This window comes from Nothobranchius furzeri, chromosome 5 (assembly GCF_043380555.1).
Source record: "Nothobranchius furzeri strain GRZ-AD chromosome 5, NfurGRZ-RIMD1, whole genome shotgun sequence".
NCBI classification, from domain to species: Eukaryota; Metazoa; Chordata; class Actinopteri; order Cyprinodontiformes; family Nothobranchiidae; genus Nothobranchius; species Nothobranchius furzeri.
The window spans coordinates 5,303,475-5,329,146 of record NC_091745.1 but is presented as its reverse complement, the minus strand read 5'-3'; the positions used below and the strand labels follow the sequence as shown (position 1 = coordinate 5,329,146).

Below are 25,672 nucleotides of genomic sequence, written 5' to 3'. Positions count from 1 at the left end.
TTGTGGATTAATTTCATGACTGCTGACAAAACATTCAGTGCAAGATAAAGTGGTGCAATGAAATGGTTAAAACGCAAAAATCGATCTATTTAAGGTGATTATTTCACTGAGATGAAACTTTTTAGATCTACTGAAAATCAGCTGAATTACATCCAGTATTTCTTTCTTGACCAAGGTGTGTTTGGGATAAAGTAGTAACTGCCTAAATAACTAAAAGTTCTGTAATGTTTGTGATTGACAGTTGTAATATGTTCAATATCCCAATGCATTTGCAAGGATATTATTGTAAAGCCCTCCAACAAAAGATGGAAATCAGTAATATTTGGTCGTAAAAGGTTAAATTCAATTCAATTCAAGTTTATTTATATAGTGCCAAATCACGACAAGAGTCGTCTCAAGGCACTTCACATAATAAAAATTCCAATTCAGGTGATCTGTTGTTTTTATAGAATTCACAAATAGTGATAACACACTTAAGATAATTACTTTTTATTATAAATGGCTTTGAATAGCATCTGTTTTTTTAGTTGAATGGAAACAGGCATGGAGACCCATGTCTAACCCTTACTTCACACTGCAAGATCATATCAGCAGAGTGGAGTGGTTTAACTTTTGCTGCTTGCCAGTACACACCAGGAGAATCTCAGCCATGGAGCTGCTTCTGTGCTGTGCTCCTACCTGGACGTGCAAGATCACAAAATCCCTTGAGACTTCAAAGGTCACGGTTTGTTTATGCCATCCACTATTAAACCAAACACAAGGAGATCATGTTTGATATCGCTGTTTGATGTCAAATATGACACATGTCCTCAGGACTAGTGTTATGATGCTGCAGGTGTTTTGCTTGTCTCTTTCTCTGCGCAATTGCAATAGGGAGCCTCAGTACGGCTGCACAATTCTGGTTAAAATGAGAGTCACGATTTTTTTGATTAGAATTGAGATCACAATTCTCTTTTTTTTCCCAAAATAAGTATTTATTGCACTTATTCCTTCACAATAACTTTGTAACAGCTGTCACTGGACATGAAAACAATGTCTCTCGTTGTGTCTTACGTACACAACTTTTGAATTATTTAAACAATTTTAAACAATTTTCTCTCTGCTTGTAAGATGATGAGAGAGGTAGGTAATAGGTATGTTTCTTAAAATGTTAACCACAGTTATCAATAAATGTTGTCGTCGTCTTCCTCCGCTTATCCGGGTCTGGGTCGCGGGGGCAGCATCCCAACTAGGGAGCTCCAGACCGTCCTCTCCCCGGCCTTCTCCACCAGCTCCTTCGGCAGGATCCCAAGGCGTTCCCGGACCAGATTGGAGATGTAACCTCTCCAACGTGTCCTGGGTCGACCCGGGGGCCTTCTGCCGGCAGGACATGCCCAAAACACCTCCCCGGGGAGGCGTCCAGGAGGCATCCTGACCAGATGCCCAAACCACCTCAACTGGCTCCTTTCGATCCGGAGGAGCAGCGGTTCTACTCGGAGTCCCTCCCGAATGTCCGAGCTCCTCACCCTATCTCTAAGGCTGAGCCCGGCCACCCTACGAAGGAAACTCATGTCGGCCACTTGTATCCGCGATCACGTTCTTTTGGTCATTACCCAAAGCTCATGACCATAGGTGAGGATTGGGACGTAGATCGACCGGTAAATCGAGAGCCTGGCTTTCTGGCTCAGCTCCCTCTTCACCACGACAGATCGGCTCAGCGTCCGCATCACTGCAGATGCTGAACCAATCCGCCTGTCGATCTCCCGATCCCTCCTACCCTCACTCGTGAACAAGACCCCAAGATACTTAAACGCCTCCACTTGAGGTAGGACCTCACCACCAACCCGGAGTTGGCAAGCCACCCTTTTCCATTCGAGAACCATGGTCTCAGATTTGGAGGTGCTGATCCTCATCCCAGCCGCTTCACACTCGGCCGCGATCCTACCCAGCAAGAGCTGAAGGTCAGAGCTGGATGAAGCTAGGAGGACCACATCATCCGCAAAAAGCAGAGACAAGATGTTCCTGCCTCCAAACTCGACACACTCCACACCACGGCTGTGCCTAAAAATTCTGTCCATAAAGTTAATGAACAGAACCAGTGACAAAGGGCAGCCCTGGCGGAGTCCAACCCTCACTGGGAACAGGTCCGACTTACTACCGGCTATGCGGACCAAACTCACGCTCCTGTGGTAAAGGGACTGAATGGCCCTTAACAGAAAGCCACCCACACCATACTCCTGGAGCGTCCCCCACAGGGTGCCCCTGGGGACATGGTCATAAGCCTTCTCCAAATCCACAAAACACGTGGATTGGTTGGGCAAACTCCCTTGTCCCCTCCATCACCCTTGCAAGGGTATAGAGCTGGTCCAAAGTTCCACGGCCAGGACAAAAACCACATTGCTCCTCCTCAATCTGAGATTCATCCATCGATCGGACGCTCCTCTCCAGTACCTTGGAGTTGACCTTTCCAGGGAGGCTGAGAAGTGTGATCCCCCTATAGTTGGAACACACCCTCAGGTCACCCTTCTTAAAGATGGGGACCACCACCCCGGTCTGCCACTCCCTAGGAACTGCCCCCGATGACCATGCAATGTTGCAGAGACGTGTCAACCATGACAGCCCTACAATATCCATAGCCTTGAGATACCTAGGACGAACCTCATCCGCCCCCGGGACTCCGCTGCTGTATAGTTGTTTGACTACCTCAGCAACTTCTGCCCCCGAGATTGGACAGTCCATCCCCAGGTCTCCCGGCTCTGGTTCTTCCTCGGAATGTGCATAGGTGGGATTGAGTAGCTCCTCAAAGTCTTCCTTCCACCGTCCGACTATAGCCTCAGTTGACGTCAGCAGCTCCCCATCCCCACTGTAAACAGTGTGAGCGAGTTGCTGCCTTCCTTTCCTGAGGCGCCGGACAGTTTGCCAGAACCTCTTTGGAGCCGATCGACAGTCTTTCTCCATGGCCTCACCAAACTCCTCCCACGCCTGAGATTTTGCCTTGGCAACTGCCACTGCTGCACCCCGCTTGGCTATCCGGCACCTGTCTGCTGCCTCCGGAGACCCACAGACCAGCCACGCCCTGTAGGCCTCTTTCTTCAGCCTGACGGCTCCCCGAACGTCTGGTGTCCACCAGCGGGTACCGGGGTTGCCACCACGACTGGCACCGGCCACCTTGCGACCACAGCTAGCAACAGCCGCCTCAACAATCGCAGAGTGGAACAAGGCCCACTCGGTGTCAATGTCCCCCACTGCTCTCGGGACGCGGTCAAAGCTCTGCCGGAGGTGGGAGTTGAAGACCGTCTTAACAGGTTCTTCTTCCAGGCGTTCCCAGCAGACCCTCACTATACGTTTGTGTCTGCCAGGTCTACACGGCATCTTCCCCTGCAATCTGATCCAACTCACCACCAGGTGGTGATCAGTTGACAGCTCTGCTCCTCTCTTCACTCGGGTGTCCAAAACATACGGCCGCAGGTCAGATGATACGACTACAAAGTCTATCATCGACCTAGGCTGCCCTGGTACCAAGTGTACCGATGGGCATCCTTATGTTCGAACATGGTGTTCGTTATGGCCAAACTGCGGCTTGCACAGAAGTCCAATAACGAAACACCACTCGAGTTCAGATCAGGCGGGCCGTTTTTCCCAATCACACCCCTCCAGGTCAAGCTGTCATTGCCCACGTGAGCATTGAAGTCCCCCAGCAGGACAATGGAGTCCCCTGATGGAGTACTATCTAGAACTTGTCCCAGGTACTCCAAAAAGGGTGGGTACTCTGAACTGATATTTGGCCCATAAGCACAAACAACAGTCAGGACCCGTTCCCCGACCCAAAGGCGCAGGGAAGCTACCCTCTCATCCCCCGGGGTAAACCCCAACACACAGGCAGAGAGTCTTGGGGCTAACAAAAAGCCAACCCCAGCCCTCCGCCTCTCACCCGGAGCAACTCCAGCAAAGGAAAGTGTCCAACCCCTCTCAAGGACTTGGGTTCCAGAGCCAATGCTATGTGTCGAGGTGAGTCCGACTATATCTAGCCGGTACCGCTCAACCTCTGCCACAAGCTCCTGCTCCTTCCTCGCCAGTGAGGTGACGTTCCATGTCCCGAAAACTAGTTTTCTTGTCCGGGGATCGGACCGCCAAGGCTCCCGCCTTGGTCTGCCACCCGTTCCACATTGCACCGTACCCTTCATGTTCCTCCTGCGGGTGGTGGGTCCACAGTCGGATGAGCCCATGTATCCGGTTCGGGCTGGGCCCGGCCGGGCCTCATGGGCGACAGCCCGGCCACCAAGCGCTCGCTCACGGGCCCCAACCCCAGGCCTGGCTCCAGGGTGGGACCCCGGTAACCCTCCGGGCCGGGTACTCAGACTCTTTGACTTTGCCTCCATGAAAAATCCTGTGAACCGTTCTTTGTCTCACCCCTCACCTAAGACCAATTTGTCATGGGAGACCCTACCAGGGGCACAAAGTGCCCCAGACAACATAGCTCCTAGGATCGTTAGGGCACTCAAACTCCTCCACCACGATAAGGTGACGGTTCAATAAAATATAACATTTAAAATGACAACATGATTGTTGTTGACCATGGCAGGACCAGAACAGAGAACAAAGTCCTTTTTTATCTAGCTAGCTGCTTAAAATCGCTGTCATTTGGAAATGAGATTGCATACACATATGAATTGAGATCATGATTTATTTACGATTAATTGTGCAGCCCTAAGCCTAAGTCACATCCATCTACTTCTGGACCATGAGACTCCGGAAGAACGAAAAAATGAATTCAAGTCAAGGGGGCTAAAAACGCTATTTTCTAATTCCGCTTGTTATGTTCCATGGATGTCACTTGTGATGTCCGTGAATTTTAAAAACATATTTTGATACTAAGAAAGTAGGGCTGGGCAATATGGCCTAAAATAAATATCACAATATATTGAGTATTTCACCTCGATAACGATGGATGATCACTACATGTATGCGCAGAAACAAAAGTTGGCCACTAGTTGGAGCTGTCACGTGTGTCACATCTATTACGTTTAGTCACATTTCTATGGGACTCAAGGTGGTACAGCTTCTTAAAGAGACATGAACGCTGCCAACCTACACACATCTTCTCATTTTTTTATTATCAAATTTATTGACATGGGAAAAATGATCTTTATAAGAGTCCGAATTTTGTATTTAGCAGACGCTTTTGTCCAAAGCGACTTACTAGTGATAATCATTATGTTGCCCTTGAGGCTAACAACAACTTAACATCAATCATGGAGAGGAGGGAACAAGGAGTGGACAGTAGAGAGGGGGGACGGGTGCAGGGAGGGTGCTAGTTCAGAAGATGCTCTCTGAAGAGCAGGGTCTTCAGGAGTTTCATGAAAATTGAAAAGGAAGCCCCTGTTCACGTAGTGCTTGGAAGGTCATTCCACATTTGTGGAACGATGCATGAGAAGAGTCTGGGTTGTCCTGAGCGTGGTGTAGGCACTGCTAACCGACGATCCAGTGATGACCGGAGCGGCCGGGCCGAGACGTAAGCCTTTGCAAGAGGATTCAGGTAGATGGGAGCCATACCATCTCGGTCTTTTTATGCTAGTGCTAGCAATTTGAAATTGATGCGTGCTGCTAGTGGTAGCCAGTGGAGCTCAATGAATAGAGGGGTGATGTGTGCTCTTTTTGGCTGATTGAAGACCAGATGCGCCACTGCGTTCTGGACCATTTGAAGAGGTCTCACAGTACAGGCTGGAAGACCAGTTAGAAGGGCATTGCAGTAATCGAGGCGGGAGATGACAGAAGATTGCTCCAGGAGCTGGGTGGCATGTTGTGTTAGGTATGGTCTGATCTTTTGTATGTTATACAGCACAAAGCGGCATGAACGAGCAACAGAGGCAACATGATCTTTAAAGGTCAGGTGTTCATCAATCACAACACCCAGATTTCGAACTGCCTTTGAAGGAGCCAGGGATAGGAAGTCATTTTGGATTGAGATATTATGCTGTATGGATGGTTTTGCTGGGATGACAAGTAGTTCAGTTTTAGAGAGGTTGAGTTGGAGATGGTGGGATTTCATCCATTTTGATATGTCAGAGAGACAGTTTGATATTCATGCAGAGACAATGTGGTCGTCCGGTGGAAATGACAGATAGAGCTGGGTGTCGTCTGCATAGCAGTGTTAGGAGAAGCCATGTGATCGAATGATCTCACCCAGTGAGGTGGTGTATATGGCAACGAGAAGAGGTCCTAGTACAGAGCCCTTGAGGACTCCTGTGGCAAGATGGTGCACGGTAGAGGATTGTCCAAGCCAAGATACACTGAATGATCGTCCTGTGAGGTATGATTCAAACCAGGCGTGTGCTTTCTCTGTGATGCCCATGCTAGAGAGTGTGGACAAAAGGAAGCCATGTTTTACAGTGTCAAATGCAGCCAATAAGTGGAGCAGGATAAGCACTGACGATTTGGCAGTCGCTCTAGCTTCTTTTAAGGATTCCATCACTGCTAACAGAGCAGTTTCAGTGGAGTGGCCCTTTTTGAACCCAGATTGGTAAGGGTCAAGCAGACAGTTTTGTGAGAGGTATTGGGTATAGGTTTTGTGTGAAAATAAGTCCAGGACTACAAATGCGCTTCACTAAAGTGACGTCATCGACCCAGATATGGAGAAAAACAGAGGAAAAATGGCTGTAAGTTCAGGGAACCTCAAATCCTTTCTTCAGGAGGAAAAAAACCACTATAAATCTGGCCATGTGGTAAGTAGCAGCTACGCTAGAGGAGATTATGGGGTGACATCACATATGCAATGTGCTGATATCTGGTTTGTTATCATTCTAATTACAAACTTTTAGAAGCTGATGAATCTCAAAGTATGGTTGAAACACCCATCATTAGTTTTCATTTAAATTGCAGTACAACATATGTGTGATCCAGGACGTAAGAAAATAGCGTTTTTAGCCCCGTTGACTTGCATTCATTTTTTCGTTCTTCCGGGGACCCATGAGCCGACCGTAAAGGGAGGAGACTTAGGCTCCCTATATACTTTTATGCTCACTTTCAGATTACTAAACGCCATTGGTCATATATGTTTGATAACATGTAATGTTCATCTCCTCTGCCAGGATTAAAGCCATAAAAACACACCACTGCACTTCTCAAATGATGCTGGGAGTAAATAAGCCGTTAGGCCACTCGTATTGAAGTAAGCTACATAGATATGAAATCACATCGCTGCAATAGTCTTTTATTTAGAAAATGATGGTGGGTTTTACACTGAAACTTTGTGTGATTTCCTGTCTAGCCCTATGTTACCTGCGCAAATTGTCGTGTCCCAGAAGTGGTTTTCAGACAATAAAACCCGACCCCATCTTTAGTCTGGGATGCGCCTGAAAATGTCCATGCCGTGGCTGGTGTGTATCACCTCTATAGACTATAATGGATTCTAATTTGAAGCAGTGACTTTCCGCTGCTGATCTGCTCTGCTAATGCTTCTGTGACCGTGTGAGCGTCCTGTCACAGTGTCCGATTGATCATGCGCTCTGGCTACTTGGCCAAGGGGATGTGCCTTTGGCTGACTGGTTAGCGTTCGTGACTCCTGGGGATCGAATCCCGCCCGGGCCCTCGATACTCCACCTTGCCACACTTCCAGTGTAAAGTAGGGGTAAGGGATCAGTTGTGCTTTTGAGTATTTATTTGCTTAAATTTGGTCGGACTGTTGTTAGTTTTTTGTTTGTTTAGTTTTCCCCATTCGTGCCACCATAATTTGTTAGTGGTTGCCAGTTGGAGTACATTTTAGTTAACATGTTAGTGGTTCAAAGATGTCATACACATTTTAATCTCTCTTACCCCGGCTTTCCACGGGAGCCATCAGCAGCACGTTACTGCAGCAGCACGTCATAGCTGCTGATAGGAACCGCTGTGGTCAACAGAACCCTTTCCACTGGAGCCGTCAGCAGTCAGAGTCGGCCGCGTCTCAGGAGCAGCATGTCGCGGCCTTTACGCTCCGGTTCTATTTTCTACGCGCGACGCCTCTGAAACGGGTCAAGTTCGACATTTTTGGGGAAGGAAAGACAGGAAATCGGACGCGGAAATGGAGAGAAGCTCCCGAGATTTTCAGAATAAAGAACGTACTGCCTTCCGGTCGCTTTACTTTTAAAAAAGGTTACTAACTGTGCGGCTCCGTGAGAAGTTATCACCTAGCTAGCGGTCTCCTTTGTTTTTCAGGTCCGTATTGGCGATTATAAAACGGACAGAACATAAAACACAAACCATGTTGTAGTTTTCTCCTGCTTGTTGTTGTGTTTACTGACGACGTCACTTGTGTGACTTCGTGCTCTGTCGGTGACAGCTGCTCCCCTGCTGCTTTGCGTCTCGTGGGAAGGGCCAATCAGCAGCTTACGCGAGCAAGACGTGCTGTTGCAGTAACGTGCTGCTGACGGCTCCTGTGGAAAGCCGGGGTTAGGTTCGACAGGATGTTTCTCATTCTCAGAAACATTGTTTGGTTTCATCATCCTAATTTCTGTGTTTTTTTTTATGATCAAAATCAAAGTTCACATCTTGTTTGATTCACCATCATGTTCTATTGTCTGGCACTTATGCGTCAAGCTTCTTTTTAACTTTTTTCTCCATGGTTTGTTTTATATTTTAGATCTATACACACCTTCGATTCTACACTGTCCCTAAGGAGCAGCGTTACATCATCCGCATACTCTTCATCGTTCCAGTTTATGCCTTTGATTCTTGGCTCAGCCTCCTTTTCATCAGCAACGACCAGTACTACGTATACTTTGATTCTGTTCGAGATTGCTACGAAGGTATGCATCACCTGCTGTTATCTGTCTGTTATTGTTCTGTTCTGGGTAGCCACAGTTGTGTTCTTACTAGTTTTTCAGTTGGCAGTTACAAACAGAAAGACAAGCAAGTGACCAAACAAGTTTGTCTTCACAGTCTTTGTTCTCATGGAGATAGAGCTCACCTTCCGAGGTGTTGGGTTTCTAGCTGCATCCATTTTTACTGTGGTGTGTTTGGATGTTTAGCAGAATTCATGATAGTTTTTCTGTGATCTTCAACATTCAGATACGACAAACACTGTTCTCCAGATTGACATTGTGCAGCTAAGATATAATTAAGTTTCAAGACTAAAAGACTTCACTTCAATCGCAAAGGTGAATCGTATGCAAATTGGATTACAAGCAATTTGAGAGATTAGATTATAGTGTGTTTGCAGGCCAGTCTTGTGACTGATTGAGTGCGATACATCAGGAAAAACATTTGCAGCTGCAGCTAACTTGACCAGACACCTCCTGTATTTGCTTCCTTTAATCCTTTCTTAAATAGCAACAAAGGATTAGGGACGGATTTCCAAGACACAGAACCCTCGGAAGCCTCTTAATGCAAAGACGGAAACGTTCTTTGTTCCAAAATGTTGAACTAATTATTTTTTTATCATGCGGGAGTTGATTTCCTTCTGAAATTGTTCGACCTTCACAGTGAAGTAATGCTTGAATGTGATGAGAAATGATTCCACTATTGAAATCATTCTGTGTGAGATGTTCGATGTGGAGGGGGAAAAAAAGGCGACTTCTCTTTGTGTTGCAGCATTTGTCATCTATAACTTCCTGAGCCTGTCCTTTGAGTATCTGGGAGGAGAGAGTGGAATCATGTCCGAGATCCGAGGGAAACCCATACAGTGAGTCCAGATCAGCAAAATCACAAGAATTTCTTATAAATCCTGCAGCATTCATTTCCTGACCTTAAATAAACATTTAGTTGAACCCCACATTAGAAGTCCTGGGAATAAATGACACTCGCTGGGTATAACTGGTATATAACTGGGTATAACTGTTTGTTATAGCCACAGAGCAGCAGCTCTTTGTTGGGCACTTTAGGCGGTGCAGACGATAAAGTTGAGTCTCTTTTTAATTGTCATGACTCAAAGTGCATTTGTTTCAGAGAAAGTTTGCTGTTTTGCTCTGGTCGACTGGGTTCATAAGGATTTCTAAAGATTTCCAATTTTTTTGTTGCAAAGTCTACAAAAGGTCAAAAGTTCCTAGCAATTTAAATTGCATTGAACGATCCCAAGGATTTGAAAGATTGCTTAGTGTCTTCAAGTAAAAGCATCACTCATGACGATAAAGTTTAGGTTGAATTTCATTTATCCAAAGTCTGGTGCAAGAATTGGGGACCATGAATTCCCCCAAGAGAAGAAGCTCCTCTAATTGATGTTACGTTTCAGGCGGGTGCGTGTGCTTATGTGGCAAGTGGGAGTCGTACCAAATAAATTAAAGGTTAAAAAGGTTGCAACAATGCCACCCTGGGTTAACCCACCCAGAGAAGGGTAGCATAAAGGCCCGTAGGTTCAGAAAATCACGAGGGTAACAGATGGTGGCTTTCCAATAAAACAAATCTTTATTAAAATGTCTAAGCTAAAATCATACAGAGGGAGTTACGTGCTCGGAGTCCAGTATCACCAGTCAGTCCACCCAAAGTAACCACTTTGGCCTAGGGCCAACAAATACTAAATGAAGTTCAACCTACACAAATTAAACACACAAAACACACCAAATAATAATAATGAAATATGAAAAACATGGCAAACAAAATGGAATACTTCATTTTAAGCCTGTGGTCTTTCTGGTGGTTGCCCCAGCAACCAGGCGTCCGACGCCCAACAATTCATTAACATAAATCAGTGTAGATGAAACAGACAAGTACAGACAAAACAGATCAATACAGACGAAACAGCAGTGATGCAGCCCTCTGGGCACACCATTGGCTCCTGAGATGGACTTGGTCGTGGCAGGACGGCGAGATGGAGCAGCACAGGGACCGGTGTACCGCCGACGACATCAAACGCTCCGCTGATCTCAGTGGAGCACTGCAGGCAAAGCCGGAGGACGAAGCAGCTTTTAAGCCAAACAGCGCGGGCAGCCACACTGCAAACAAACAAAACTGACATGGTGCCCCTGGATCAGCACAACCCTCCCCAAGCAGAGGCGAGGACCTACGGTCGTTGCGCCGCTGGATCGGATCAGCCTTCATACAGCTGACACACCCGCATGGGCAGAGAGTTGACAAGGAGTACCAGGATGCAGTGTTAACCCTCTAATCTCATGCACAGCTCCATTCTGAGATCACCCGCTACCAACAAATCAAGACGGAGAAATGAGCACGAATTAACGCCGTACCGGCAACACGGAGGGAGTGCACCCACGATCACAGCCTGCAGTTGGAGCCTCTCACCACCCCAGCACCTGAAGTGCCACACCAAAGCTGTCACGTTGAAAGAGCAGGCAGCTGCCCCTCACTGGGTGGTTCACCCTGCCCTGCAATCAATCCAATGTGAGCCTCCTGGCTCTGTACTGGTATGGGACCAGACAAGATCCATCTGTCCCATCACACTTACAAACCTTTAAGAATGATTGCCTTGTATGTTGTACTCTGGAGGGAAAAAGCTCTGGTGCGCCAGTTTCAGGAAGTAGAACATTGCCACGTCAGAGAGCTTCAGACGACAGGATTTGGAGTCTTACGTCGTGATATTTGGAGATCTTTCCTCTGATTGGCTAACAGCAACATCACTCTACCACTGACTCACTTTGCTTTGCAACATGGATATTTTATCTCCACGAGTAACACAAGCTTGAAGGAGCTTCTGCTATGGTGGAGTTACTAATGCTAACGGTTAGCTTCTACTAGTCGTGACATTTTCTGTTTCCTGAACACCAAAACAGTAAAAACCTTCCCCGTCGTGAGTCAAGATGGGTGAATTTATGAATGTTAGATGACAGTGTGACGTAGATCTGTCAGGATTTTCTAATCCTAGAGTTTCACGGTCTATTTTCTATCAGAAGCTAATGCAGCAGATAGGTGTAGGAGACTATTTTCATGTTCAGCCGGCATGAAAACTCCGTGACCGAGTATCATCAGAAATAATCATTAAAAATGGTTTTTCAATGCTCCACACCTTTAACTAGTCCACCAATCACAGCCTGCTAACTTTGACAGCTGCAAGAGCACTTATCAGTGAAATAAATAATACCAATAATCATTATGGATTATATTTTCTAATTATATAAGTCATAAATAATTCTGTCTCATAATGTGGCTTTCTTTTTTATCAAGAAAAATTGTCTCCATGTTTCTGCTCTTTGATAAATCTGTTTCAGGTTTTACTTCCTGTTGTGTCCACAGGTCAAGCTGTCTGTACGGGACATGTTGTCTCGTTGGAATGAGTTACTCCATCGGCTTTTTAAGATTCTGCAAGCAGGTGAGCATTTAAAATCGTTAAAATTCTTTCCACATTTTGCAGAAGCTTTAGTGTCATTACAGGAAGGTTTAACAAATCCCTGATATGGAAAGGCAGCTTGGAGTTATGGTGGTTTTTGGAGATAAGGTTATAATCTGCTCTTACATCCTAAACAGTTTTTGGCGTTTCACTGTAAACTCATTTATCACGTTGTAGGTTGCCCGTGAGACTTTCTTGTGTACAAAAGTGAGAACTGTGGTGTTCTATTGGATCCAAATGAATTATTCATAGTGCCAGTGGGCGTGACCAACAGAAATGTTCTGCTCTGTTCTCCTAAACCACAGTTAATACAGTTTTTATTTATACCTGTCGGTACAGGATCACAAGGTCTACTTAGTTTTAGGGCTGCAACTAACGATTATTTTCATAATCGATTAATCTGTCAATTATTTTTTCGATTAATCGATTAATCGGTTTGTTATTGTTTAGCTATTTAACCTATACAAGTGATGAATACATTTCAGTTAAGAAAAAGAAAAACATAAGAGAATTGTGCAGTTGACTGCAATCTATTTTATTGCACATGAACACAGTCAGTGGTGTAAAATGAGCTAAACAGTGCAAAATATCAGTCCAGAATAATTTTTTGGCATCAAAATATAAGAGGTAAATTCCATAAAAAATAATGTAGAATCTAGAATAGAGTTTGTAAGTGGTATGCATTGCTGGGGGGTGAGTGTCTTGTTCCCCATGTAGTTGTCCCAGGGTATCTGCGGGTCCTTAAAAAGTCTTAAATTTGCTTTTCCAAATTTAAGGCCTTAAAAATCCTTAAAAATTACAAACAATCCTTAGAGTTTCCAAAGGTCTTAAATTACCAAAGACCCAATAAACAAGACTCTTATTTCTATAAAACATTTTGTGAATTTCTAGTTTGTGTTCAGCATGTTTGTGTATGACATTTGTATTAGCGGAACCATACACATTCAGTTGGTTGTGAAAGGGGGCTATTTTTAGATGAGCACATTAGCTGGTTAAGCTAGTGGGAGCTTGCGCCATGGGGAAGTGCAAGTTTAGTGGTAACTGGATGGTTAATCCCACATTCGCCACGTGGTTAGCACCGATTCCAGGCAATAGCTGGAAATTATAGCTTAAATTTAATTTAAACAAATAGCTTAAATTTGGTCAAAGTGGCCTTAAAAAAGGTCTTAAAAAGTCTTAAATTTGGCTCCCTTAAACCTGCAGATACCCTGTGTCCATCGTTTCTTGTTTTTTTCTGCATAAGAAACACAAATAGACTGAAATAAGTACATATATAAAATAAAGCAGCACACACACTACAACACTAAATCAATATTATATTATTTGAATTAACAATATACAGTGATCATTTATTTTGACAAAAATGTGTTGTGAGGCATTTTACAGCGTTAGACAGTAAAACAGCCTTTTAATAGTAAAAAAAAAATGACTTTCTGAATTTCTCCTGTATTTAAAAATTGAAAGCGTACAACTATGCCGCGTTATATTCACCTGGACACAGCTCGTCTGTATATTTTTCACCGCGGAGTTGTCCTTTTTTGAATGAGGAACATAGTTATGGGTTTATGCCGTTTTTCACTTAACGAGAACATTCTTATAAACAGATGTGCTAAATTTGGCAAGCGCATGATACACAACACGGAGGAGATTCACGATTGCATCTAGTCAATCAGAAGTAGAACACCATAGACTGACGCGGCAAAAAAACATGTTTAACATCCACTATAACGAACTCAGCTCCCAAATTTGATCTGCGTTAGCTTGTTTATTTTCTGTTACTTACCGGATTTACCGGACTTTCCTCTGCTGCATCAGCCCCCACATGTTTTCGTCTTAAATGTTCACTTAGGGACGTCGTGCTTCCGTGCCATGCTAGATGGTTTTTGCATATTTTGCAGGTCACCCGTCTTTTCATGGCATCTAGAGTGAAGTGCTCCCATACTCGTGAGGTTTTTGTCCGGGGTTTCTCTTCAGTTTGTCGCTTCTATTTTTCTTCCGTATTTCTTCTTGTTCTGCCATCTCTCACAGCAAGATGCGCGTCAGTAAAGTGTTACGTCGTGAAAACCGAGGGCACTTATTGGCTCGTTTCTTCTTCTACGGCTCCACTGGTAGATCAGTGGCTCATTACTGCCACACACTGGCGGCAAATTTAACAGATTGTAACCGATGTCAGATTGTGGTAAAAAATAGACTTTATGCGGTAAAATGTTATTATTAAACAACTAATCGATGACTAAAAAGTTGTTAACTAATAATCGATTATAATCGATTAAATCGATTAGTTGTTTCAGCTCTACTTAGTTTACTTTAACGACTTTAATAGTGGAATAGAGTATAATATCATGTAATTTCATGGAGGCAATGATGGCAAAATATTACAGAAAAAGTATGTAGAATTACTTCCTTTGTGAAAGGATTTCTAACATAGTTCAGCTTGACCTGTTTGTGCACTTTTCTAGCATGGCGTCGATTACGGGATGAAGCCACATGACCCTGCAAACCGTCGGCGTCGCATGGACGTGCAGATCATGTCTATATTAAGTCTGTCGGTCCAGACCACGCCTGTAGGATGTCCAAACTAGGTCTTTGCACAGTGGGAAAAGTTCTAAAGTCAGCCATCCAATAGGAAGTGACCAAGTTAAAGACCATTTATTTTCCTATACTTTTCATCACAAAACTTTTCAATTACAATCATCTTATGTAGATTAATGAATGTTAGTGCTGTATTGGTCAAATTTAGAAAAGAACATCATGTTTAACATTGTGCAAACTGTTACCACACACAGTATGTGTTACTAATGACTTCCAGCCACATTTTCAAACTTTTACTCAGTATCTTTGAATTAACGGAGGATTGCATTTGCCAAGTTAAATGATAAATGACCCGCACTTGTAGAGCACCTCTCAGAGTAAGGACTCCAAGCGCTTTACACTACAGTGTATCATTCATCCATTCACACACACATTCACACACTGATGGTGATGAGCTACGGTGTAGCCACAGCTGCCCTGGGGTGCACTGACAGAGGCGAGGCTGCCGAGCACAGCCGCCGCCGGTCCCTCCGATCACCACCACCAGCAGGCAAGGTGGGTTAAGTGTCTTGCCCAAGGACACAACAGCAGAATTCTCTGTCCGGAGCCGGGATCGAACCTGCAACCTTCCGATTACTGGACAACCCGCTCAACCTGTTGAGCTACTAAAGTTGATTAGCTGTGGTAGCCATCTTGGATGAGGCTTACTTTCATTGTTGTTTCAGTTTTGTGTGTGTGTGTGTGCGTGCGTGCATTCACACGCGTGTATGGAGTACTTTCTAAACGTTAAATGAAAGTACACTCAGCATTTCTTTAACGTTTTCTCCTTGCAGACAATCAAGGTCGACTCCCAACAGCTAAAAGCAAACTTTTAAGCAGAAACCCGTCACAATTGGCTATAGCACTCAGAATTTGTTTGTGTTTGGTATGGTTCAATTAGGGTTGATATCATAAGATAATCAGTTGATGCACATCCAATGATCTCCCTGAGAGTTTTATTAAAAACCATCATGAGATATTTTGCTAACAAACACCAGTGCAGTCAACAGCGTTATCACCCACATTTCACCCTTTGGCAGCTAGCAATACGTTATCACCTGTAAAGAAATAAACTGTCAAATAAGTGTAGATTTTTACCTGAAAGCTATACAAAGTGGTTGAGGTTTTACTTGCACACAGAAGTAATCTGTGATTTGGTGCCATCTGTGATGCGGAAAAAAGCCTCGGGCCATATTGTCTTATCTCACATTTGTGTCATGCAGTGCACTCTGATTTGTAACTTTGCTTAGCTTTACAGTTTATTGCTTGATCTATAAAGAGCGCAAACTGTAGGAATGTCGTAACAAACTCCCAACTTGAGGCGGTACCGTGTTGACTTTTTACTCACTGCCACCGGGAACCCACATTGTGTTCTGAATATCAAACATGTCAGCGAGTGTGTTAAATTGTTTGCTTTGAGGATATTCAGAGTGACAAACTGGCAGTAGAACAGGCCCAGGGCAAATAAAGGCTGTCAGGGCTGGAAGCTTCAAAGTAAATCAGTGGTAAACTATTATGAATTCTTATTAATGTCAGTTTGCCAACGACTCTGGTCGTCCCAGACCAGATTTCCTCTGGCTGATCAAGCTGAACACCCCTGGCTTGTTGCTATAATGTGTAACACCTTCTGTCCAAAACTTTTCTTTGGGCTTTTTCAGCACAGCACAGTGGACACCAGTCCTTTAGTCCGCTCCTGCAGTCAGCGCTCCATCGTCAGCATCCTCTGCTGTCCTGCATCAGTATCCGGGTTATTGATTTAACTAGTAGAAGGTGAAGTTAGGGGTTAGTTTTAAATTAAAAACACAGATTGAGCTTATAAAGAAATTCTCTTTTTCACGTAAAGCCGCGGCTAAAACGGTTTGCTAAAATTGACGTTTAAGGAAGAGTGATCTGTACAGGAACTAGACTTTAATGAAACAATCTTTCACCTCTTGGCGATTGCCAGTTGACCACCACAGAGACCGGTGTGTTGCTGCTTGGTGCCAGGAAATGGTCCAACCTCACATGAAAATCAGAATGACTTGTTTTTTAAACCTGGGGTGGGCTTTAGATGTGAAAGTTGATGCATTTGTTATCATTTTATTCATCAGTGAAACTAGAAGCTGTCCTTCCTGCTGATTCAGATACTTTAGAGGAGTGTGATTAGGAAGTGGTTTGTTTTTGAAGAGCATCGCCAAACCTTTCTCGTCTCATTTTTTGTACAAATTGATTCTGATGTCCTCGTCTTTCTTTGTTGTGTCTTGCCCGTTGTCACTCGGCGTCTCATTCTGAGTTGTCGTGTATCCTCCAGGCGACTCTCCAGTTCTGCGTTGTCAAACCCATCATGGCAGTCATCACCATCATCCTGCAGGCCTTTGGCAAATATCATGACGGAGATTTTAAGTGAGCAGCACCTCTATTTGCATTCCTCTCTTTGTGTATTCTAATCATGCATGTTGTTCCCAGCGGGCTTACTTCCTGTTTAGGTGCACATGAAAGCAGTTAGGAAATGGAGACGGCCGTGTCACCCTTTCACAGGAGACAGGATGGAAATGTTTAGAGTTACCCATAAAATACCGCCTTAAACTTTACAAGGACATGATGTTTTCTTCCTTTGCGGCAATTACAATACTTATTAAATACTTTAAATATTATAATGAGGACTGAAATAGAAGATTATATTACAGCTTTTATTCTAAGTACTTTACAATGGAGGTTTATAATTAACGTTATGTGTTACACTTAAAAAAGCAGTATTATGAGGTGAGTGGCTCTGCTTCATTTCATACTTTGCATTTCAATTGATATAAAGGGTGGGCATGAATTACGCTTAGTTTAATTAAACTGCATCTTAGAACTTCAGATAAATCTCAGCAGAATAAGAAGTTGGTTTCCTCTGTGATAAAATAGTCTTCAGCACATAATCAGTTATAAAAAATGCAGCTCACAAACTCAGCTTGAATCATTTTCTGGTGCCTCTCCAGCTCGCTGTCTCAGCGTGAAGAGTCAGCTGTGGCAGCTCTTGTTTCAGTGTGAAGCAGAAGTTTCCAGTCGGCTTCTTATCGTCACACTCTTACCACCGCGTGAAAGGACAATCTCGACTCTGATCTTCTTATTTCTCGCTTTACTTCAACAACAAAATGATCAGGAAGGAAGAGCTGTCGTTCGCCTCTTCACGCTTCACGGCAGGACCTACATGATTTAAAGAATGTTTACTTACACGCTCTCAGTCAACCATGCACTCGTCTGCTCGGGCGTAATTAGCCTAGTCACAAATGAGTCTTCAGAGAGGCTCTCTAGACCAGGCATGTAGAAAGGTAGAAATGTCTGTTGATTTGAAACTTCCATGAAGCAGAGTGGTTAAGTGTGAAGTATAGGTATGTTCTGTTTGTAAATGGTATGTGACGCTTGTCTAATTGTTGTCCTTTGTAGTGTGAATGGAGGGTACCTCTACATCACAATCATCTACAACTTTTCCGTCAGCCTGGCCCTCTACGCTCTCTTCCTCTTCTACTTTGCTACAAGTGACCTTCTCCGGCCGTATGAACCGGTGCTCAAATTTCTCACGATTAAATCCGTCATCTTCTTGTCCTTCTGGCAAGGTGAGTTCATCACTCCTGTTTCGTTTTGATCACAACCAGCAGCGACACGTGTTAATCGAGAGAGAACCCATTGTTTTGCAGGAATGGTTCTCGCCATTTTGGAACGCTGCGGCGTCATTCCCAATGCCCTTTTTATTGACGGACAGGAAGTCGGAGCGGGCACCGTTGCAGCCGGTTGGCAGAACTTCATTATCTGCATTGAAATGTTCTTTGCTGCCATCGCCCTCCGATACGCCTTCACCTGTACGGTTTACCAGGAGAAGAAAAGAGACGTGCCAGGTGAGTTCAGGTTGGACAGAAAAGCAGAAAGTGGCTGGAACTGATTGTTACACAAGGTCTTCTACTCAAAAACATGTTGACATGTTCTCGGGCTAATTGCCCTTCTCACTTGCTGGATGACAGTCCTGAAAGTGTTCAAAGTTACACAGCTGTAGTTGCCTTTGTCAGTCGGACCGGCCGCACTGACATTTAACTCACAAAGTCCGATGGTGCCCTTTAAGAAGTGTTGTAAAGCCCAAGCTTTCCCTACAACCTGTCAACATAGCTGGCATTAACTGGTGCCATTGTTTTTCAGCCACCTACAGAAACCTAAAACCATTTAAAACAGCAAACCTTCCTCTGTTATAAAACTGTTGATCAGTTTGTTTCTTTAAGGAAGAGCTAGAATAAACAGTATTAACCACAGTCCATTAATAACTATAGTGTATGGTAATGTGAACATTTGCTTTGTAAAGGTCAAAGCTGTTGCAAAGTTATGAGGCAGCAGTACAAGATAATGCATCGTACTGTTTTGATTGGAAAGGCCGTGGTTTCTCAGGCTTTTCTCCAATATTGCAATAAAATTTGACTTAGCGCTGTATCGCAAATTCAAAAAGTCAGTCTGCACAGAAACAACAGAGTTCTCAGGTCCCAGTTTCCTCCGAGATGACCAGAAGAACTGTAAGCACATGCTCTGTGGTGAAATGAGTCCACATTTCAGCTTTTGTTTGGTGTAAAAACACAGATGTCAGCTTCTATGAGCCAAAGATTGAATGGCATGCATGCAAACTGCAATAAAACATACATAGGAGAAACCGGACGCCAACTCAACACACGAACAATAGAACATAGAAAGGAGTGTGAGAAGGAGGCAAGTCGAAAACACACAAGAGCAGCAAAAGAAGAAGCAGAAAGCACAATAAAGAAGTCAGCCGTAACAGATCACTGCATAAGAGAAAACCATATAATGGACTGGGACAACACAAGGATCATAACCACCGAACAACAGAAATACAAAAGATGGATAAAAGAAGCCATCGAGATAAGGAGACGTGGATGTGGGACCATGAACAGGGACGATGGAGTTTACACGTTGCACTGCGCATGGGACTGCATCGTCGGAGAGGGGAGAGCGGGCAGCAGAGGGCGACAACGTCCTCTGCTGCCCGCGGATAAACGGAGAAGGAAGTGACGCACCACCTTTAGCGTCAGCCTGAGGAAGTTTGCAGCCGCAAACAAAACGTAGCGGGAAAACGGGTAAAACTGCTCTGTGTTTTAAAAAAAGAACTACAGCATGGAATTAGAGATACAACACAGCAAGAACACACCTAAGAACTTCATCTAATTAGCTAAATAAAATTTCTTTAACCAAAAATAACATCCATCCATATTATTGGTTTGTCCAACACCTTTTCTACCGTCATATTTCTTTTATGTCTTTTTCTCTCTTTCTTTGTATTTTGTCTCTTATACCTAAAATTATGAGGAAGAGAAAGCCTGATCAAATGATGGAGATGCTTGTTGACTGTTAAATTTCCAGTTTTGGTATTTTATTCAATTCAATTCAAAAATACTTTATTAATCCCAGAGGGAAATTGAATATTTGATTATTTTAATCTTGTCTGGGTAAACTGGTGAGAAAATCTCTGGAAGTGAAAATGATTGCCCCTTACTAAAACGGGTAGAAATCCTCATGTTGCACACGATATTTAGGAACAGTCAAGGACTTCTGATAAAGTCATTAAAAATGCAAATTGCAAAACAGTCAGAATGACTGCCAGGGCCTTTCTAACTTTAAAGAGAACAGGTAAGATATTGTTCGTTTACAGTAGCTCACTTTAAGACTTTACATGCTGTATGACCATTTTAAATCCTACGGGACTGTTTAAATGTGTGTTTTATTTACTACCTAATTAAACTTGCAGAAATGTTGGACTAATTCTTAATTTTATGATTTTTATGATTTCAAAACATCTCCCAACTGAGCCAAAGTTGTGTTGGAAAATAAAAAGTAAGCATGCAGTGACCTGACTTGATACAACCATTGCTTTGTTTACATTAATCAATAATATATGGATTCATTCTGCATTCTGCACTGCAAAGCTAATGCCTTTTGCTCTGACAAAGGTCATTTTTGCAGAGTGTGCAGTGCATGTTTTTCCCTGGCACTGATGGTGTGAGGAGATGCAGTGAGGCAGTCTGCTGGTTCTGTTGGGTTACAACAGATGTAAAAGTTGCGGTGATGCAGAAGGGCTTATTGAAATTGTAGAGGAGAGATCTGGGGCTGTTTTTCCCAAGAGCTCCATGGAACAGGTGTAGCCTATTTGGTGTGTGTGTGTGTGTGTGTGTGTGTGTGTGTGTGTGTGTGTGTGTGTGTGTGTGTGTGTGTGTGTGTGTGTGTGTGTGTGTGTGTGTGTGTGTGTGTGTGTGTGTGTGGCATGCAGCAAATAGCTCGTTGGGAGGCCTGTGTACATGGACGGCTGCTAACCAGATGAACTTACTCAATCAAGTCTAATTTGGACTAAATATTAGAAATGAACAGAATAGAGGGGACGAGAAATTAAAATCTGTTTCACAAACTCCCATTTCCTGACAAGTTGACACTAACAAAGACGAAGCTCCATTTGAACCTCCTCTGTTCAGTCACAACTGCGATTAGAAATGGTTTTCTTGGCTAGAACCCTTTTTCCTGGGGGAAGCTGTGAGGAGAGAGATAAAGCAAATTACCATCTTAGCTGTGCACCTCCTAGATGATGTGTGAAAGTGAAGCATGGTGCATACAAGACTAACAATGGATAAAATGGAAAACGCTTGTATTTAAGGTAGTAATTATAGAAAAGCTTTGAAGGTGTACAGTGTTCTTATAAGGATTACTGTTTTAATCCTGAGAATTGTCATCATTACTGTCACTGCTAATTGTCAGATAGATTACAGCGGGGGGGGGGGGGGGGGTAGTGTGTGACAGTTTTGGAAGTAATGGGCCGTTGAGACGGACGGACGAACGGATGCTGGGAGGGCTGGATGGGTTGTCAGTCACAGATCAGGAAAAAGCTGCCCCAGGGCCAGAAATGACCAGTGACCAGAACATAAAGCTCCAGCATTCAAAGTACCGAGGGAGAGGAGATGAAAGAAACGGAGAAACACAAGAGAAGCTCGGACAAAAACGCAGAGTAGGAAGAAAAGTTAAGGATAAGCCAGGAGAATGAATTCATAAGTTATCATGGCTGACAAAGAAGAAATCCTGCCTCAGAATAATAAATTCAAAAGGATGTGTTTTGTTTTAGTTTTTATGGCCATTTAAAGTTTAAGATTGACTTAAGTGCTCTGACTTCATTTTTCATTAGCGACTTCACTTCTCTGCAGCACATTTCTTTCTGTGACAGGGAGGTGTGAGGGGACATTCATAAGTTTCCCCTTGAGGAGGGCAGGAGGCAACGCGGCTCATATGATGCAAATAAATCATTAATCTAGGCAGGTGCAGGGCCCGTTTGGGGCTACGAAGGTAATTAATAAAAGTTTAAACTCCATTTTTTATTTAACAGGCAGACATTGTAACGCAGTCATAGTTTTCTTTTATTCCCCTTTTTACTGAAACAGGAAATGAAAAGGACAGATTTGCGCTGTTAATGGCTCCTGAATGTGTTGCAGGGGAACCGCCTTATGGGCAGTCACTGATACTAATAGTTCATTGGATGTGAGCTGTTTGAGTAGAAATAGAAGATGAAAGATTTAAATGTGTTCAAAACCACATTTACCTTGTTGAAAAGAGGCAGCATGGGCTGTTTTATGTACCATATCAAAAAGCCTCTTAGCTGCTTCTCTGTGTAAAACAGTAAATGTGGTGACCACAGAGAAAATGTTTGTTCTGTTTAACCCACTTCAGTGTCGTCAATATACAGGTGCTGGCCAGTAAATTAGAATATCATCAAAAGGTTGAAAATATTTCAGTAATTCCATTCAAAACGTGAAACTTGTACATTATATTCATGCAATGCACACAGACCAATGTATTTCCGATGTTTATTACGTTTAATTTTGATATTTATAGGTGACAACCAATGAAAACATCAAATCTGGTATCTCAGAAAATTAGAATATTCTAAAGGCCAATGAAAAAATGTTTGTTTTTCTAATGTTGGCCAACTGAAAAGAATGAACATGAAAAGAATGTGCATGTATAGCACTCAATACTTAGTCGGGGCTCCTTTTGCCTCAATAACTGCAGTAATGCGGCGTGGCATGGACTCGATCAGTCTGTGGCACTGCTCAGGTGTTATGAGAGCCCAGGTTGCTCTGATAGTCGTCTTCAGCTCCTCTGCATTGTTGGGTCTAGCGTATTGCATCCTCCGCTTCACAATACCCCATAGATTTTCTATGGGGTTAAGGTCAGGCGAGTTTGCTGGCCAATCAAGGACAGGGATACCATGGTCCTTGAACCAGGTGCTGGTGGTTTTGGCACTGTGTGCAGGTGCCAAGTCCTGTTGAAAGGTGAAGTCTGCATCCCCATAAAGTTGGTCAGCAGCAGGAAGCATGGAGTGCTCTAAAACTTCCTGGTAGACGGCTGCATTGACCCTGGACCTCAGGAAACAGAGTGGGCCAACACCGGCAGATGACATGGCACCCCACACCATCACTGACGGTGGAAACTTTACACTGGACCTCATGCAACGTGGATTCTGTGCTTCTCCGCTCTTCCTCCAGACTCTGGGTCCTTGATTTCCAAAGGAAATGCAGAACTTGCTTTCATCAGAAAACATAACTTTGGACCACTCAGCATCAGTCCAGTCCTTTTTGTCCTTGGCCCAGGCGAGACGCTTCTTGCGCTGTTTCTTGTTCAAGAGTGGCTTGACACACGGAATGCGACACCTGAATCCCATGTCTTTCATGAGTCTCCTCGTGGTGGTTCTTGAAGCGCTGACTCCAGCTGCAGTCCACTCTTTGTGGATCTCCCCCACATTTTTGAATGGGTTTGTCGTCACAATTCTCTGCAGGGTGCGGTTATCCCTAGAGCTTGTACACTTTTTTCTACCACATTTTTTCCGTCCCTTCGCCTGTCTGTTAATGTGCTTGGACACAGAGCTCTGCGAACAGCCAGCTTCTTTAGCAATCACCTTTTGTGTCTTGCCCTCCTTGTGCAAGGTGTCAATGATTGTCTTTTGGACAGCTGTTAAGTCAGAAGTCTTCCCCATGATTGTGGTGCCTTCAAAACAAGACTGAGGGACCTTTTAAAGGCCTTTGCAGGTGTTTTGAGTAAATCAGCTGATTAGAGTGGCAGCAGGTGTCTTCTATATTCAGCCTTTTCAGAATATTCTAATTTTTTGAGATACCAAATTTGGAGTTTTCATTAGTTGTCACTTATGAATATCAAATTTAAATGTAATGAACATTGGAAATACATTGGTCTGTGTGCATTGCATGAATATAATGTACAAGTTTCACGTTTTGAATGGAATTACTGAAATATTTTCAACCTTTTGATGATATTCTAATTTACTGGCCAGCACCTGTAGACGTTGGCTGTGGTAATGCTGTCTGCAACACCAGCCTGAGCAACTGCTAATGTCCCTGTTGGACGAGAGGCAAACGCAGGTGAATCTTGGATGAAGCTGGTGGTTTGGTCACTCCACCCCCCCCCCCCACACACACACACACACACACACACACACACACACACACCAGGTTGTAATCTGGAGTTTTCCAGAGTGGGTGTGGCAAACCAGTCTTTTCATTCTAGGTTGTATTTGGCCATGTTTCAGGGCTCTTGGACTATTGTGAACTCTAAAAAAGTTTTCTGGAGCAGGGTTCCTCAACCTTAGGACCCCTTGTGCTGCATGACGTTAATGTATTTCATCACATCCTCAGAAGGACATCAAGTGCTGCAGATGCCTGTTAATTACTCATTCAATTAAGTCAGGTGTGTGGCAGCAAGAAACACGGGTGTTTAAAAGGGCAACGTGGAAAAGTGGATCCGGAAGACCAGGGTTGAGAAACACTGATCCAAAGTATTAAACTGGGAGGTTTTATCCTAGTTTACAGCTACGTTACAAAACTGAACCCTCCATTGATGTCCAATCCACCCTGATACAGGAGGTGGCGACACGCGCCCTTTCGTGTCAGCATTCTTCCGATTAGCTTAGAGCAGGGAGGGGTATTCAACTCCGGTTCTGGAGGTCCCGTATCCGGCACGTTTTAGTGGTTTCTCTGATTCAACACACTTGATTTACCTGTGCAGCAGCTCATCAGGCTCTGCAGAAGCCTGTTAATCATCTGCTAATCAAAGTCAGGTGTGTTGAAACAGAGTCAAAACTAAAACATGCTGGATACTGGACTTTGAGGACTGGAATTGAATACTCCTGGTTTAGAGCGTCACAAATGGTAAATAAATGCTGGTGAGAGTGAAGTAGACAGAATTAAAACAGGATCTGCACCAGGGCTGGGCGATGCGGCCTAAAATCAATATCATGGTATATTGAGGAAACGATAAATGGACGACAACTACTCGAATGCGCAAATGCAAAGTGTCCACTAGATGAGGCTGTCACGTGAATAAGGATTCATGTGCCATGTGACTCGAGGTGGTACAGCTCAAAGGTATATGAACATCGCCAACCTACACATATCTTTTCATTGTTTTTATTACTGAATTGATTGACATGGGAAACATGATATCAGTTAGTCAGAAGTTTCGATGACGATGCATTTTTGATTTATCGCCCAGCCCTAATGAGCACAATGGCTGAAGGAATGGACTACAACAACGCTGCAGCACACCTTACGTGGTACATAGTGAAACGTTTGATGGTGTTACTTTGTGGCGATGATATTATCAGAGAGCCTCTTCCGTGGTCTCGTCACTTCTGGAAGTTGCCGGTATCGTATCGGCCCAACTGAGCCGTTTACATGCAGATGAGGTCGGTTTCCCACGGCGTTATCTGGGTGCGTCAGCACGAATACAATCAGTTTACCTTCAACAGGACTAACACGTTATCATGCATTTAAAAAACCAACTCGGTCTATTTAGGGCATAGTTTCC

At 43.9% G+C, this 25,672-nt stretch overlaps 1 protein-coding gene across 1 annotated transcript in view; it reads left to right on the top strand.

The window, feature by feature from the left end:
• tmem184a (transmembrane protein 184a) overlaps nucleotides 1-25,672 on the top strand; it is a 41,913-nt gene that overhangs the window by 15,105 nt on the left and 1,136 nt on the right. Inside the window, exons 3-8 of the mRNA XM_015948619.3 lie at nucleotides 8,594-8,759; nucleotides 9,544-9,634; nucleotides 12,136-12,211; nucleotides 17,091-17,182; nucleotides 18,212-18,381; nucleotides 18,463-18,660. Of these exons, the coding sequence (XP_015804105.1) occupies nucleotides 8,594-8,759; nucleotides 9,544-9,634; nucleotides 12,136-12,211; nucleotides 17,091-17,182; nucleotides 18,212-18,381; nucleotides 18,463-18,660 (793 nt within the window). The remainder of the gene's footprint in view (nucleotides 1-8,593; nucleotides 8,760-9,543; nucleotides 9,635-12,135; nucleotides 12,212-17,090; nucleotides 17,183-18,211; nucleotides 18,382-18,462; nucleotides 18,661-25,672) is intronic.